Source organism: Camelina sativa, chromosome 5, assembly GCF_030686135.1.
Source record: "Camelina sativa cultivar CO46 ecotype springtype chromosome 5, ASM3068613v1".
Lineage (NCBI taxonomy): Eukaryota > Viridiplantae > Streptophyta > Magnoliopsida > Brassicales > Brassicaceae > Camelina > Camelina sativa.
In genome coordinates, this window is record NC_141884.1 from 11,815,803 (window position 1) to 11,831,424 (window position 15,622).

Below are 15,622 nucleotides of genomic sequence, written 5' to 3' on the forward strand. Positions count from 1 at the left end.
TCATAAGTCATAACTCATAAGGACTCTTCTAGCAGTTTCATTTTACTTCCACGGAGATCATAACTATTACAAAAGTCATTCAGACCAAAATGATCAGTGCCACGTGGCACGATGGAGAACCTATACAACCTTATCCCGACATCCAAACAGAAGATGCTACATAATCGAAAAGTCACTACCATCCAACGAAACACTCTTTTCTTAAACTCCATACTTGAAAGCACTTTCATCACTTTGGTCTTTAGGTTGAAACAAAAAGAGGATAGCAGAGAGAGAATGTCATACAGCGTCTGCTTCTTGCACCAGAGTGCACTTGCCTCCTCCGTGGCACGATCATCATCTTCCTCGTCGTTTCGTCACGTGTCCCTCTCGAGACCCGTCCATTTAGTAGTATGTAGAGCTCAACAGTCTCAGGAAGACGATAACTCCGCCATCTCCCGCCGTCTTGCCCTCACCTTCCTCGTTGGTGCTGCTGCTGTCGGATCCAAAGTCTCTCCTGCTGACGCCGCCTATGGTGAAGCCGGTATGATCTCTCTTTCTCTCTATACATGTTTATCATATCAATGAGAATCATGAAGCAAATCTTGAATATTGCGTTTTGCAGCAAATGTGTTTGGTAAGCCAAAGAAGAACACAGATTTCATGCCGTACACTGGAGAAGGATTCAAAATCCAGATCCCATCAAAGTGGAACCCAAGCAAAGAGATTGAGTATCCAGGACAAGTCCTCAGGTTCGAGGATAACTTTGACGCCACCAGCAATGTCTCTGTCATGATCACTCCTACAGACAAGAAATCCATCACTGATTACGGCTCTCCCGAACAGTTCCTCTCTCAGGTTTCACTCCATTTCTATAGCAAAGAAGTTCAATCAGATGATAATCACCATTCACCACAACTACGACATGTTTCTGGTTTCTGCAGGTGAATTATCTCCTGGGAAAGCAAGCTTACTTCGGCGAAACAGCCTCTGAGGTAATTTCTTTTTCAAGTTGGTGAAGGAAATTGTTGAGTTCAAACAAGAACCAATACCTTAAAAGAGTGTTACTTGTCTTTCTGCAGGGAGGGTTTGATGCAAATGCAGTAGCAACTGCAAACATCTTGGAAACATCCACACAAGAGATTGAAGGGAAACCATACTATTACTTGTCGGTTTTGACAAGAACAGCTGATGGAGATGAAGGTGGAAAACCCAACTGATAACAGCTACTGTGAATGGTGGAAAGCTTTACATATGCAAAGCACAAGCAGGAGACAAGAGGTGGTTTAAAGGAGCTAGGAAGTTCGTTGAGAATGCTGCTACTTCCTTCAGTGTTGCTTGAATCTGAATAATATACACTAACCAAATGCTCTGTTTTCTGTTGTCTTCTTCCTCATTGTCCCTTGTATAAAAAATGGATCAAGGAAACAAAACAAGCATTTGATAACTATGAATGAAGATTGTTCAAGTCTCTAGTCGTTAGTCTATTCTATTGTGATGACAGCTTCAATTTTGACTTTCATAAAAATATTGCTTATGAATCTTGTGGATCTTTATGATTGACAAATTTAGAGTAATGCAAAGAATTGAATGACAAAGAAACAAAGAATCATAATAAAATTTCAAGCTCCATGGCTTATTCGTGAGAATTTGTAGATTAAGTAAAGGAGATCCACTATACGGAAACATTATGTGTAGCTGAGCTATCATTTTCCTCAAATTTACGAACATGGATCAAGCTAAACAACAGAGCAGTATGCCAATGTAAGAGTGTTTATAGCCTAACAACACAAAATTTTACTAACTTACTACAATCTGGAAACTGGACCCAGAGATGGCCGAAACAGAGAAACTCACTGCAGCAGTTTTTTCTTAAGGAAATAACTTTACTTAGCAGAGCCTCCAAAAACCAAGAAAATAATAGCTCTTCTAATCCTATCAGTAACACAGGCAAGAAAAACCAGAGAGGGCAGGCACTGTTCTTCATGGCTCACATCAAATTTGTTTTACTGTGGTTTCTTATACTGAAACCGTCTAAAAATCTGCCATGGAAATTTTAAACTCTGCCAGTAACATGTACAACTATGGCAGAATAGTGATGGTTAAATCAGTCATGACGGAAAAAGATTTGTGCGTTCGTCTCATCCCAAAACCCCGGTGACAGATTATGGAAGCCTAGCCAGCATCTTTTATCCAGCCTCATTGGGCAGTCCTACAACCTGATATATCAAAAAGAGACCAAATGCTAAGCACAACACCCTGGTAAGTCACTATAAATAGGAGACTTATGCAAAGGCAGAAACAGCACTAACCATTTGATACACTGCTTGGTCACAGCCCGCCCTTGATAAAGACGCTGAACAAATCGAAACAACAGAATCCTTTGCACAAAATGAAGTGTATCTACAGCCCACGTTTCAGCATCTTTCCTTTCACTTTCTCAGCATCGGACTCCATTCCATGGGCTTTATACGCCTTATGCATAATGGCGAACGTTTTAGTTACAAGCCCATAATTAGTCTGTGCCATCTCATTTACAACACCTTCCATTTCTTCAAAGCGTTTTTGGGATCCATACAATATGATCTTACAGTGGTAAAGAGATCTGCATAGTTTCCACCCAGCAGACTCAGCACGCTTGACAAAATTAGCAAGATTGTCAACTTCATTACACCTGAAGTAAGCCGCAGTGATCGCCCGCATGACATCCGATTTATTAACACATGTCTTACGCTCAAATGCCTCGTTGATTTTATTCTCCATTGCTTCCAAAATGTCTTCTTGAGCATATAGTCGAATCAAAAGCACATTCAACCAAGGAAGATATTCCTCCCGAGAGAGAAGACTCAATAACTTTTCAACCTTTTGGACTCTACCCTCAACAGACGTTTTACAATATGCACAGATCATGGCTCTAACCAAAGGACTATTGTTTACACCAACGTTATCTTTAATCACTTCATACATTTCTTCCATCTTTTTCAAATTCCCAGAATTTGCATACCCACGAAGCATTAGCTGATAAGTGTCACTGTCAGGCTCAACTGGACCACCCTGCATTTCTTGGAAAGTAGCTTCCATTTTACCCCAATTCCAGGCAGTAACATAACCCGCAATTAGAAAGTTGTAAGTAAACGAATCCGGAGAAAGCTTCAGTTTATGTAATTCTTCGAAAGCAGCTTCCATATTCTTCACCATCAGAAGCCGACCATAAACAGATATTAGAATATTATAGGTCACAATGGTCGGAGCACAATGCGTTTGCCTAGTGAAATCTTTAAACAGTGACTGACACTCATCAGCAAAACCGTTCCACATGTACACACTCATCAAAGCATTGTAAACTGAAGCTGTTTGAATCCGTTTCTTAGCAGCCTCATCGAAAAGATAGACTGCAAGGTTTACATCCCTAGCTCTACCAGCAATCTTGATTCCTTTCGCATACTCCTCCGATGTCAAAGGGATACAATAATCCTTTTGACTTCTCCTCCAATCTAAAACCTAAAACATTAACATAACATCAAAACCTAAGACACAAACTTAACATTTCCTGAATCACAATACAATGTAGTTCAATCTATAGCAATGTTTAGCTCAATCTATAGACAGGGCAAAAGCAAGTTTCGAACTTTTTGAAAACACAATTAGATGAAATGAGAAGAAAGGAACCTGAAGAGCCAAGTAATGACGAGGAAAGAGCTGATCCATAAGCTCAATGATTCCAGCAACATCACGATAGCTTCTAAACAACCACTGGCCGTTCTGATCCAAAAGGTTCTGGAACTTCTCCTTACTGTTACCAATCGTTAAAAGCTCGTCTTTCAAAACCGAAACCTTTTGAACCAAATCAGTACGTTGAGCTGGTAAGCTAGTTACACGGGAGAGTTTGCCGATAAATTCAGTGCTGAGTTTCACAAAATTAGATGTCATGGATCACGACTGAGAAATAATAATAGCTCCGGCTTAATTTAATAGCGCAGTATCGGATCTGAGGAATCTGCAAATCTGTGCAAAGCCCCCAAAAATTAGGGTTTATCGTAGGAGGAAGAAGAGGAAGAAGATTTGATAAATGCTGTTTTGGGCCTGAGGCCATAATGGACAATGGCTGTGAAATTGTGAACTTCGGTTTAAGTATACGGTTCAACCATTTACTATAATCGAATTAAAATGTAAGAACTCGATTAATTTATGATTTATCACTTACACAGTTACACTTACTGTAGTTTTAATCAAAAATTTAAGATTAAATATAGAATAGCTTATTAGTTAATATGTGAACCCAATTTTGATATCAAATTGGATCACTGGTTTTGATGACTTTCTTCACAAGTTTACCGGTTTAATTTAATTTGGACTCGGTTAAGTAAACGATTCCTGGTCGGAACGGTACGATCGGTTTAGTTTTTAAAACCATTGATTTTGTGGAAGTCTTTGCAAATTATTATATGTTTATAGAAATCTACAAACTATAGATATATAAAGATTTATGGGAATTATAACGTTTTAACAAGTTGCAGCTAATGGGATTCCGCTACAATAAGCAGCCATAGTTTGTTTTCTCTGTTAAAGGGCTTACTAAAGCAGCCTTAGTTTTGAACCATACTAGTCATAAAGCAATTTCTACTTTTTCTTTAACAAAACCAAAAAAATAAACATTTTCTACTTTTCAACGTGCACATACAATTGTACAGTCCTTTATCAGCTAGTCGGCTATACCCAAGTAAAAGTTGATTTGTTTGCTATGTAAACTCTCAAATGAACAACTAATTAACCTACCCATAGAAGCTTCATAAACATGTTTATATTTCGTATGGTTCACCGTTCACGGCCACCAACCCTAATAGTGTACTCCTCAAAATTTGAAGATATCTTCCATGTTCACTTTTGTTATCGTTGAATTATCATTAAGACTTGATTTTTCTTGCACATGCAGGTGGACTCCAAATAATAAATGTCTACATCTGGTGCACATTAAATGTCTATATGTCTCCAAAGATTCTAGACCAGCTCATGTCCATATCAGGGGTGGTCGTACGGACCCACTTTAGAGGTCGTACGGACCCACTTTAGAGGGCGTAAGTGTTATCGCTTTGGGGGCTGAAGATGTTGCGGTTGTTTTTTTTTGGTAAAAGATGTTGCGATAAATTCACTATTAACATCAAATGAATTAACATCTACAGTTTCATCATGTTTTCTTTAATCTTTTTAGTGGTGTTGACAAGTATATCGGAAATTTCATTTGGTTGAGTTCTTATTCGTTACTACTCTACGAACAAAAAAACAGATTCTGGTATTTCTTTCTAACACGTGGTATTGTCACAGTTCAGTTGGTTTGCTACGATTTAGTTTGTTGTACTTTTGGTATCTCTTCGTATTATTGCATTTATTTCTTGCATCAAGACTAATCCGGAATTTTTAATTAACGACATTAGATTATTTTTTTATGCAGAAATCTAAGAAATATATAGTACTAAATCACTAGTAACTACCTCTCATGCATGATTTGAGACTTAGTGTTTTGGGAGATCTAGAGGCACATGCATGACGGTATACAAGAAAATAAGTCCATTGTCACGTAATATTTCATCATAATAATTTGTTTTTCGTCACAATAAAAATATTGTTACGAATCTGTGACATTTGGTGAATGGTTACAATACAATTGTCACAAATATTTTATAGTCACTAAAACGTCATACGAGTTGCGACTAACTAATACATATCTATTTTGTCAACAAATGTAACGATTTGTAAACGTATCGAAAATGTCACAATTGCTTACTAAAATTATTGTCTGAAATACGTTTTATTTCATGACCGAAATTAAATCACGTATCAAATTAGTCACTATTTACGACGCTGCTGTAGTCTCAAAACGTCACACTTAGTGACCTGTTAAATGTCACTTTTCCATCACGGTTACTAACTAAGAACATATATCAAAACTGTCATTCATTATCACAAAACTTTAGTCTCAAATCGTCTCTGATGATTACAGAAAATTGTTGCTAATTAGTCAAAAATATCAACTAAAACATCGTCTCAAAACCGTCATATGTTGTGACCAGCATAACCGTTTTAAATAAGTCACAAATAATAACCGTTTTAAACAAGTTATTTTCCTCTCCATCTATGATTTGTTTCTTGTACAAGTCAATTATTTATTATTTCATTACAGTACTCTTGTAGATTTGTTCCTTGTTTCAGTCACTTATAAACCATGGTGTTTGGCAATTTAGAATTATACAATAGTTTGCGCAAATTTTTTTTTTTTCATTGTAGCTACAAAGCTTTCGGTGGTGCTTTGTTTTTTTACATCTTTCGGTGCTCTGTTTTTATAATCCTACTATATTAATTGGGAAGTACAAATATGAAACTAACCTTATATGTGTAAAAAATTACATTCAATTGCCATTAGAAAAACTTAATGAAGATTAATAAATTAATTAAATAAATATAATTAATTAAAAAATACATAAATAAAATAAATTGTAGAAAAGTAAAAAAAAAATCTATTAGAATCAAAACTAATCCATATTAAAAAAAAATTAACAGCTAATATTTTTAAAATCTAATCAAATAAAATCTACAACTACAAATTTTATCCTACTATAGTAATTGAGAAGTACAAATATGAAACTAACATTAAAATGTGTATAAATTACATTCAATTACCATTAAAAACTTAATTCAGATTAATTAATTAATTAATTAAATAAAATTAATTAAAAATGAAAATCGGGGACACATCAAATAAAATAAATTGTAGAAAAGTAAAAAAAATCTATTACAATCAAAACTAATTCATATTTAAAAAAAAATTAACAGGTAAGATTTTAAAAACCAAATCGAATAAAATATACAGCTACAAATTTTATCAAAAAAAAATTCCACCATATGTTAAAATTATTACAGACAAGAAAAGGAAGCCACCAAAAAAAAACAATGAATGTTGTTTTCAAACAGACTTTTTAGAACTTTTACTAGCTACTGGCCGACTCATTAGCCAAATTCCTACATTCGTAGGAACCAGGACTCGATCCCGGGTGTGATGGTGCCTTCTACAAATGGACTTACCTCCTGCCACTGACTAAAGTCACTTCACAGTTACTCTTTTTTACATGTTAGTAAAGATTGTGTTTAGTTGACAAAGGTTTAAACAATTTTATTCATTACATACAATGTTTTATTGACAGGTTTTCAATAAACATTTTTAAATTACAAAAGTTATAATATAAGCAAACCAAATTTTTAATCATAAACTATTATAAATAACATTATATAAAATAAATTATTACAAATTTTTATTAAAAAAATATTTAGCCCGCGGTTCTCCACGGGTTAGTACCTAGTTTAGAATTAATTAAGCATGCTTCTCGTTTTCTTCTCGTTTGCTTCTCGTGAGTCTCTTAATAATTTGACTAACTAATAATTAATTAATGTTAATGTTTCCATACAGATTTCACCTCTGTTTTTACTGAAGGGCAACAAGATGAACCAGGTACTATATCTCACTATTGTAGATTTTGAGGTTTTGATTTGTTAAAACCATCTTTTATTGTTTAGTACTTCTGTGCAGATTCCAGATGATAGTCTTGAACCATTTTCTGGTAAATACTTTTTCACTTATCCTCTTGTAGACCTTGTTTTCTTATTTTAATATTTTTGGTACTAATTTATGTTAATCCATGTTTTTTCTTTTTTAGAACCTCCTGATATACGTAAATGGTTTCCAGACTATGTGTATGAATCGCCAATGTTGGATTCAAGTGATTCTTGTTTTGATTCGTCAATTCCTGAAAGAAGTGAATGTATAAAGGAAACAGAAATGAAGAAAGACATCACAAGATTGAAAGTGCATTCGATGTTTGTCCTACAACAATATTGCTAAATACTTTTGAACCAATTTTTATCTCTATCCAGCTGATATTTTATTTTTCTTGTAGATTACAGAACTAGATCACCTCATAGTTGACGAGAGTGACATAGAGGAAGATAATAATACGTCTAGTATTTTTTGAAAACCTGCGAGGAAGCAAGATTATAGAATAAGAACAGATAATCAGAATAGCACTACAACAACAACCATTAAATCAGAAGTGATTTCTTTGAAAAGCCGAGTCAATTACCTAGAAGATGAAGTAAAAAATTGCATGATCTTATTAACTCTTTTTTTTTTGGTATGAATGTTAAATTATATTCACCAAAAAAAACAGTGGTCCAATAAGGTTTACATCTTAGAGAAATTTTTGAGCATAGAACAAAAATAGAAGCTTAATTGGGGTGTGTTTGGAACCAATACTGAAGCCCACTCTCAAAGCCGGAGGTGGTAGTCAGTGTAAGCAATCGATTACGCACAGTCTTGGAGATGAAAGTGAAGAGGTTGGATGCCGTGGTTGGAGCTTCTCCATGTCGTCGAGCGTTGCGTTCCCGCCAGAGACCATGAATAGCAGATTGAAAAGCATATCGAAGGACAAATAGATGAAGCCGAGGTGTTGATGAGTCCAGAAGCAGAGGAACCAGGGTTGGCCAGTTACAAGTGAACCTGCAACCGAGTAGCCTGTCCGCCAGAGCAGACCAAACTGACGAGTAGTAAGCGCAAGAGAAGAAGATGTGGTCCCGTGTTTCCCCATGACCCTGACAGAGGACACAAGAACCATTTGCAGAGGCATTCCATCGAGTAAGTTTGTCACCAGTAGAGAGCCTATTGTGCAGAGCCAGCCAAGGAGTGAAGGAATACTTAGGTGTAGAATGAGTGAACCAAACTCCTACTGACCAGTTACAGGGAGAGTTTGGTTGTCTAATCAAACACCAAGTATCATGCGATAAAAATTTACTCTTAAAAGATCCATTTTTCCGCTTCCAGAGGGAACGATCATGGCCTTGGAACTGCACTGAGGAGCGGATAGAGTCAAGGGCGTCTTCAATGTGGTTGAGAATGTCAACACGGTGTCGACGTCTCCGGTGTGTCAGAGCCACTGCAACTGTACTCTGCAGCGGGATCCCCATATTAATACAACCACGTAACCCGACATGGTCGAAAAGTTTGCCAAGAGGAGACCAAACATCGAACCAAAAAGAAGACTCATGCCCTGTTTTAACCTCTTTCCGATGTAAGCTTGTAGCAAGTTCCCAATATTTCAAGATCTTCCGCCACATCCATGAACCACCAGCACTCTTCTCATTGACAGACCATAAAGAACCAGAGCGGAGCAAGTTACATTTGACCCAGTTAACCCAAAGGGAGTCACCAGCAGAGAGAAGACGTCAAATTAACTTCAAAATGCAAACTACATTGGTGTCACGTAACCAACGAAGCCCCAGACCACCTTTATGTTTTGGTTTGCAGACGTCAAGCCAAGCAATATTTGCCTTTTTCGAGTTTAGGTCCGGTCCTGACCACAAGAAAGCCGAGAAAAGACTGTCGATCTCCTCAAGACACTTCTTTGGCAAGCAAAATGCAGACAACCAAAAGTTGGTTAGACTAGAGTGCACGGATTTGAGGAGCTGAAGTCTGCCTGCAAAAGACAAAAACATGCCCGTCCAGGAGGTGATACGTTGGCGAATTCGTTCTAGGGGTGGCAAATAGTCAGCACGTGTCATAGAGCGAGTTAGGAGAGGGAGCCCCATATACCAGACAGGAAGAGAACCTACTGTAAACGGGAAGTGCTGGAGAATATCATGCTGATGTTGTTGAGAGAAACCGGCCATGAAGAGGGTTGATTTCTCCAAGCTAATGTGGAGACCTGAAACAACGGCAAAATTATCAAAAACTGTAAGAGTTTCCTCAACTGAACGCGAGCTCCCATCTGAAAACACCAAGATATCGTCTACAAAACAGAGATGCATGAGCTTCATTGTTTTGCAGCGAGGGTGATAGCCAAGGAGATGAGCAGTTGCAGCCTTATCAAGCATCAGAGATAGCACATTCATGCAGATGACGAAGAGATACGGAGACAGAGAGCAGCCCTGCCGTAAACCCCTAGTGCTCTGAAAATATCCAGCTAGCTCCCCATTAACTTGCACAGAGAAAGATGCCGAGGTGATACATAGTTCTATCCAATGGATAAACTCCGGAGGGATGTTAATAGCTTTGAGGATATTGATTAAGAACGGCCATTGCACTGAGTCAAATGCCTTGGAGATATCAATCTTCATCATACATCGAGGAGAAATGGATTCTTTATGGTAATCTTTAACCAACTGTGAAGCAAGTAGCAGGTTTTCCATCATGAGCCTATCTTTAATGAAAGCGGACTGGTTTGGCGCGATGAATGAAGGCAAAAGAATCTTCAGCCGGTTAGCAATGATCTTCGATACAACTTTGTAAAGAACATTACAACAAGAAATGGGATGTTAGTCCTTCATCTCTGTTGAATCAGTCTTCTTGGGTATAAGAGCGAGAATAGTTGAGTTAACTCCTTTAGGCAGGAAGCCTTTAAAGAAAAAGGATTGAACCGCAGTGACAAAATCCTTACCCACTATAGGCCAGGCGTGCTTGAAAAACTCAACGGTGTATCCATCCGGTCCTGGTGATTTCCCTCCGGCCATCTTAAACAGAGTTTGGTGAATCTCCTCCTCAGAGACCACCTTTAGTAACCCTTCAGAGTCAGATATGGAACAGCGGAATGGTATCAGATCCTCCAACTACTCAACACTCATACCCACAAAATCTGTTGGAGCATGAGTAAGGAACTCCATAAAGAAACGCACCGCTTCTGTTTTGATTTCTGACTGAGTTCTGGCCACAGAACCATCAGGACAGAGGACCTCGCGTATTGCATTGTGGCTTTGTCTAGCTTTAACTGCATTGTAGAAGTATTTATTATTTTTATCACCCACTAGTAACCAGTGTAGCTTGGAACGTTGCTTCAAAAAGCTCTCCTCCAAATCAGAAACATGGCTCCAATGTTGGAAAGCCTGGTCCTCAGCCTCCGCAGATGCAACTGTTGGATTTGAAAGCGTAGCGAGCTGACAATCACAAAGAGCTTTGTGAGCATCCGCTGCCTGCTCTGAAATCCTACTTAGCTTTCGTCGTCCTAAGGACCGCAGTAGTGGTTTCAACTCCTTGAGTTTTTTGGCGAACCGGTACAGAGCAGAGGTTGAGTGGAATAGTCTCTCTGACCCATCCCCAAAGGTTTGGACTGTTGGCAGAAATTTCGGACAGGACAGAAGGGCGTTTGAGAACTTAAAAGGTCCTCTTGGTTTACTAACCTGAGCTCCCATAGAGAAACGACAGCAAAGATGATCAGAGCATCCTTCCGAATCAAACACACCATAAGCATCAACGAACTGGCGATTCCATGCGTCACTAACCAAGATACGATCTAATTTCTTGCAAACTTGATCAGCATCTCTCTTATTTCCCCAGGTAAACAATGGACCATGGGTAGGCATATCGGTTAAAGAACAATGACGTACAAGATTCTGAAAATCTCGTATACCACAAGTCACATAAGGGGAATGATCATAATTGGAATGTTCCTCACCATCCAAGATTTCATTAAAATCACCAACCAGTAGCCAGGCCTTGTTAGCAAAAAGAGGTGAATCGAAATGATTCTTTAGATCCTCCCAGAGCTCTTTCTGTGCTTCCGCCAGGTTGTACGCATAAACAAAGGAGACAAAAAACTCCATATTTTGTCCAGGTAAAAGGATAGAACAAGTGATAATTTGACCACTCTTGAAGACTGGAGTAAGTCTCACATCTTCCTTCCACACCACCCAAATCCTCCCAAGAGGATTAAATTCATAGTTAGTAATTGATGACCAACCACGGAACACAGAGGATATGATCCGAGAGGCCTAATCTTCCTGGACACGCGTTTCCAGCAAACATCCGAACTGTAAAGATTCAGTGTGTACCCAGTCACGAACAATGGAATGTTTCTTAGATTTATTGAATCCGCGCATGTTCCAGGAGAAACCAGACATCAATGACGATTACGGGAGTTCTTCTTGTTCGATACGCCAGGAGGGAACCCCTTAGCTTGCTGAGAAGAAGACTCCGAAGTAGTCCTTTGCATTTGTTTTGTTTGTCGAGGCAACGAAGCTCTTAGGGGAGCCTCTGTCGCAGGGACGGGCTTGCCCGGATTAGGAGCATCCTTGACTGACAGTGCCGTAGCTGGTTTCTGATGATCCACCATCTCAGTGTCACCCACATCCTCAGAATTGTCCAAAACAGAGAACCGAGAAGTCCCTAACAGAGTGTCGTGGCCACTTGTGGAAGAACTTCTGACTTTTTCAGCACTTTTACAACCCTTCCCGGGGGAAACAACAGACCACCCAGCAGCAGACTCATCCTGAGGTGGGAGTGTTAGTGTTGCACCCTCTGCTGCAGTCAGTTGAACCAGAAGCACACGGGGGGAACTACAATCTCTTGAGTTTTCTTGGGAGAAACTATTTCACCCTCTTCAACAACATTTCCTGGAGCCTTCAACGGGGACGTTGGAGAAGTGGCAACACACCCATCAACAACATGCCCCCACATTTGACATCGAGAACATTTCGGTGGTAACCATTGATAGGAGAACTCCACTGTTATAGTCTCCTCTTTTGTCAACTGGAAACAAAACTTGGTAGGCAAGTCTTTCGTAAGATCGACATCCACGAAAACCTTTGCTATATCGAACTTACTGTAGAGCTCAGTATCCGGATGCAGTCTAATAGGATTACCTATTGGACTTGTTAAAAAACCAAGTCCCTTCCATGAAAACAGAGAATGGGGAACATTTTTCAGAGTTACCCACAGGGGCATTGATGAAATCACTGGCTGCGCATCTTCTGGGAGAGGTGACCACTTAGTCAGCATCATAGGCACACCTGCAATATTCCACATTCCCCTACGTAGAACTCGCTTTCTCGTAGTTTCATCCCTTATACGAAACTGGACCGAAGTTTCAGAGTTTTCATACACATCAATTCGAACTGACTTATCTCCCAATGGCCAAATTTTGTTGACAATCACATGGATCTTAGCAACATGTGGTGCCGCAGACGGAAACCTACCCACCAAGAAATCATCCCATAGTGGAACCGAGTCAGTAAACACCTCATCAGGAACCGCAATTGTTGGAACACCTTCGATAACATTAACTTGAAAATCTTGTTTCTGAAGCGATGGTCGCTTATTCACCACGGCTGCATAGGACTGCTGTTTGTTCTGTGTAGAGGACGCATCCTCTTGAGAAAGACCAGATGAATCCGGCTCCGACATGAAGCCACACCGGCGGTGGCCGTCACACTAGCCCTAGCGTGAGAAATACTCTGGAAACCCTAAAATCGCCAAAAAATCGCACTTGCCTTATTTAAAAATCGCACTAATTTCGTGGCAATTTCTCTTTGATATCAAAGGTATATTATGTTGACTATGTATTTTGTTTATATTTAGAAAATTATTAAGTGGTAGACGATAGACATGAGATTAACATTCTATTATTTATATCCATGCTGTTTCAGGAATTAAGTGGAGAACATGAGATGGATGGACATGAAGTAAACCTAAAATGAATGTTTAACTAAAAGTTAAATAGTTATCTACTTTAAAATAATATAAATTTTTTTAGTTTTAAGGAAATTATGCAATGTTAACGATGATGATGTAATTGACTTATTTTATAAAAGTAAGTTTTTAGTTATTAATCTATATTTTCCTTAATACAATACAATGATCATTTCTATATTAAAATGTCACAAATGTGTGACAAATAATTTTGTATGTCACTATTTGTGACAACATGATTGTAGTAAAACCTTCACATTTGTTACAATTAATAATATCGACGCTATTTAGTCACTAATAGAGATAATTTTTGATAACGATTTAATTTGTAATAATATTGTAACAAAATAATTATGAATTTATGATTGAAAATTTTTGTCACAACAAAGTAACTAAACAATCACAAATTTGTGATTTCATCTCAAACTAACGTGACAATGACAGCTTTTTCTTGTAGTGGTAAACCATATCATAGAATTTGGGAAGTGCAAACCAATAACAAAGCTTCAATGTAAATGCAAAAGCTTAAGTCAAACCACCAGATTTCGGGCAAGGTGAAAAAATCAAAGACGCTTGAATTTTATGAGAGCTTAGAGTTTTAAGAATATATTCATATACACTCTTGACTCTTCTTTCATGAGACGAGATAAATTAATGGGGAAGTTTGACATTTTTTTTTCTAGAAAATTCTACGTTTTGTTGTTTTTGTAAAATACAAAGGATGTTCATATGAATGTTGTAAATCTTTACCCGTCATATTTTTATGAAATTGGATCAAAGGCGTACAAAATAACAACTAACACTAATGCTAACAGAATAACAGAGTAATAAGAAATTGTCTTTGCAAACTAATACTATAATTATGTCAAAAATAAAAATCAATAGTTTTTGGGCAGAGAAATTAAAGGTCTTTCCTTTAATCAAAAAGCTGAAGCAAAATTTCGGAGAATATCCTTAGCAAGTGAGTCTGCTGCCAGACTAAGGATAGATTGAGGATTCAGGATATCGTGTTTGAACCAGGTCAAAGATTTTTCGTATTAATCTCTTTGATAAGTTGAAAAGGAAAAAATCAATATTAAATGATCTAAAACGTGTCATTTTCACAAAAATGGACATATATATATATAACAAAATTAAAAAAGAGATTGAAAATAATACAGTTATTATTAAGGCATAAGTCTTGCTTAGATACATTATTTTGCTTATTTCTTACACTTTCAGAATTTTAGGCATTTCAAAATTAAAAATTTATAATGCTAACAGAAAATATATAAAACTTTCATTGATATTTTTGTAATAAGTATACTGGAAAATTCTTAAGTGTAATGTCAAAATATAAAGGTAATTTAAAACATTTTAAGCAATAAAATATATATAATTCATTCTTTTGACGTTGACATTCAAAATTTTATTTTAATTGGTAAAAGAGAAAAAGTTCTACCTCGAGTGCGTCATACAATTGAATAAATTATAACGTAATCGCAGAGAATATATGAAAAATACATGAGGCATTTTGGTTTACAAGTTTGACTGACCCATTCAACAAATTTATTATGTCGGGTAAGTTACTTCACTAGAGTACTAGTCGCCATTTTGATTATATTATTAATACTTCTTCCGTTTTTTATTATTTATCATTTTAGAGATAAATTTTTGTTTTACAATATTTGTCGTTTTTTCTAATGCAAATATTTAGTAAAAATTCTAATTCTATTTAATTTTATTAACATTTTGATTAATTAAAAAATTAGAAAATATATTAAAAATGGATAAAACAGAAAATTTAATGGTTTTTTAATCTACGTGAAACAACTTTAATAAAAAACTGAGTGAGTATAACTTAGTCGTTGTATAAGCTAGTCAAACTTCCAAATCAAACTCGACATATTTAATTTATATGATAAAGTCATCACATATTATTCACAAAACTTAATCTACTCTTCTTGATTTATAATATCATATAAACATGTACGACGTTATTAGGCAAGTATAATATTTCAAAAATGAATTTGAACAAACACGCTATAGATAATAACAAAAAAAAAAAAAATTGGTTTGTCAACAGGAAAATAACCAGCATGTAGCAGAGTGGTTCTCTTAGTAGTTCACAAAAAAAAAAAAAAAAAAAAAAAAAAATTTAGA

At 36.9% G+C, this 15,622-nt stretch overlaps 2 protein-coding genes and 1 pseudogene across 3 annotated transcripts; 2 read left to right on the top strand and 1 right to left on the bottom strand.

Moving 5' to 3' along the window:
- Window positions 1–224: 224 nt before the first annotated feature.
- LOC104786557 (oxygen-evolving enhancer protein 2-1, chloroplastic-like) lies at window positions 225–1,454 on the top strand (annotated as a pseudogene). Its single transcript, XR_015556709.1, has 4 exons — window positions 225–523; window positions 605–837; window positions 924–974; window positions 1,062–1,454. The product of XR_015556709.1 is annotated as an oxygen-evolving enhancer protein 2-1, chloroplastic-like (transcript).
- Window positions 1,455–1,657: 203 nt separating this feature from the next.
- LOC104786558 (pentatricopeptide repeat-containing protein At2g30780) lies at window positions 1,658–4,082 on the bottom strand. Its single transcript, XM_010511986.3, has 3 exons — window positions 3,649–4,082; window positions 2,292–3,480; window positions 1,658–2,198 (listed from the first exon to the last, which is right to left on the bottom strand). The coding sequence occupies exons 1-2, from the start codon at window positions 3,907–3,909 to the stop codon at window positions 2,383–2,385; spliced, it is 1,359 nt and encodes a 452-aa protein (XP_010510288.2). The 5' UTR covers window positions 3,910–4,082; the 3' UTR covers window positions 1,658–2,198; window positions 2,292–2,382.
- A 3,575-nt stretch (window positions 4,083–7,657) lies between these two features.
- On the top strand, window positions 7,658–8,249 carry LOC147943621 (uncharacterized). Its single transcript, XM_087512297.1, has 4 exons — window positions 7,658–7,834; window positions 7,926–7,989; window positions 8,038–8,120; window positions 8,196–8,249. The coding sequence occupies exons 1-4, from the start codon at window positions 7,658–7,660 to the stop codon at window positions 8,247–8,249; spliced, it is 378 nt and encodes a 125-aa protein (XP_087368423.1).
- Window positions 8,250–15,622: the final 7,373 nt, after the last annotated feature.

Excerpts from the sequence above, each read along its gene's own strand:
- LOC104786558 (XM_010511986.3), bottom strand. The coding sequence starts at position 3,909 with ATGACATCTAATTTTGTGAAACTCAGCACTGAATTTATCGGCAAACTC. Across the intron at positions 3,481-3,648 it reads GTCATTACTTGGCTCTTCAG|GTTTTAGATTGGAGGAGAAG; the intron begins GTTCCTTTCTTC and ends TTAATGTTTTAG.
- LOC147943621 (XM_087512297.1), top strand. The coding sequence starts at position 7,658 with ATGTTAATCCATGTTTTTTCTTTTTTAGAACCTCCTGATATACGTAAA. Across the intron at positions 7,835-7,925 it reads AAGACATCACAAGATTGAAA|ATTACAGAACTAGATCACCT; the intron begins GTGCATTCGATG and ends TTTTTCTTGTAG. Across the intron at positions 8,121-8,195 it reads TCAATTACCTAGAAGATGAA|TGGTCCAATAAGGTTTACAT; the intron begins GTAAAAAATTGC and ends CAAAAAAAACAG.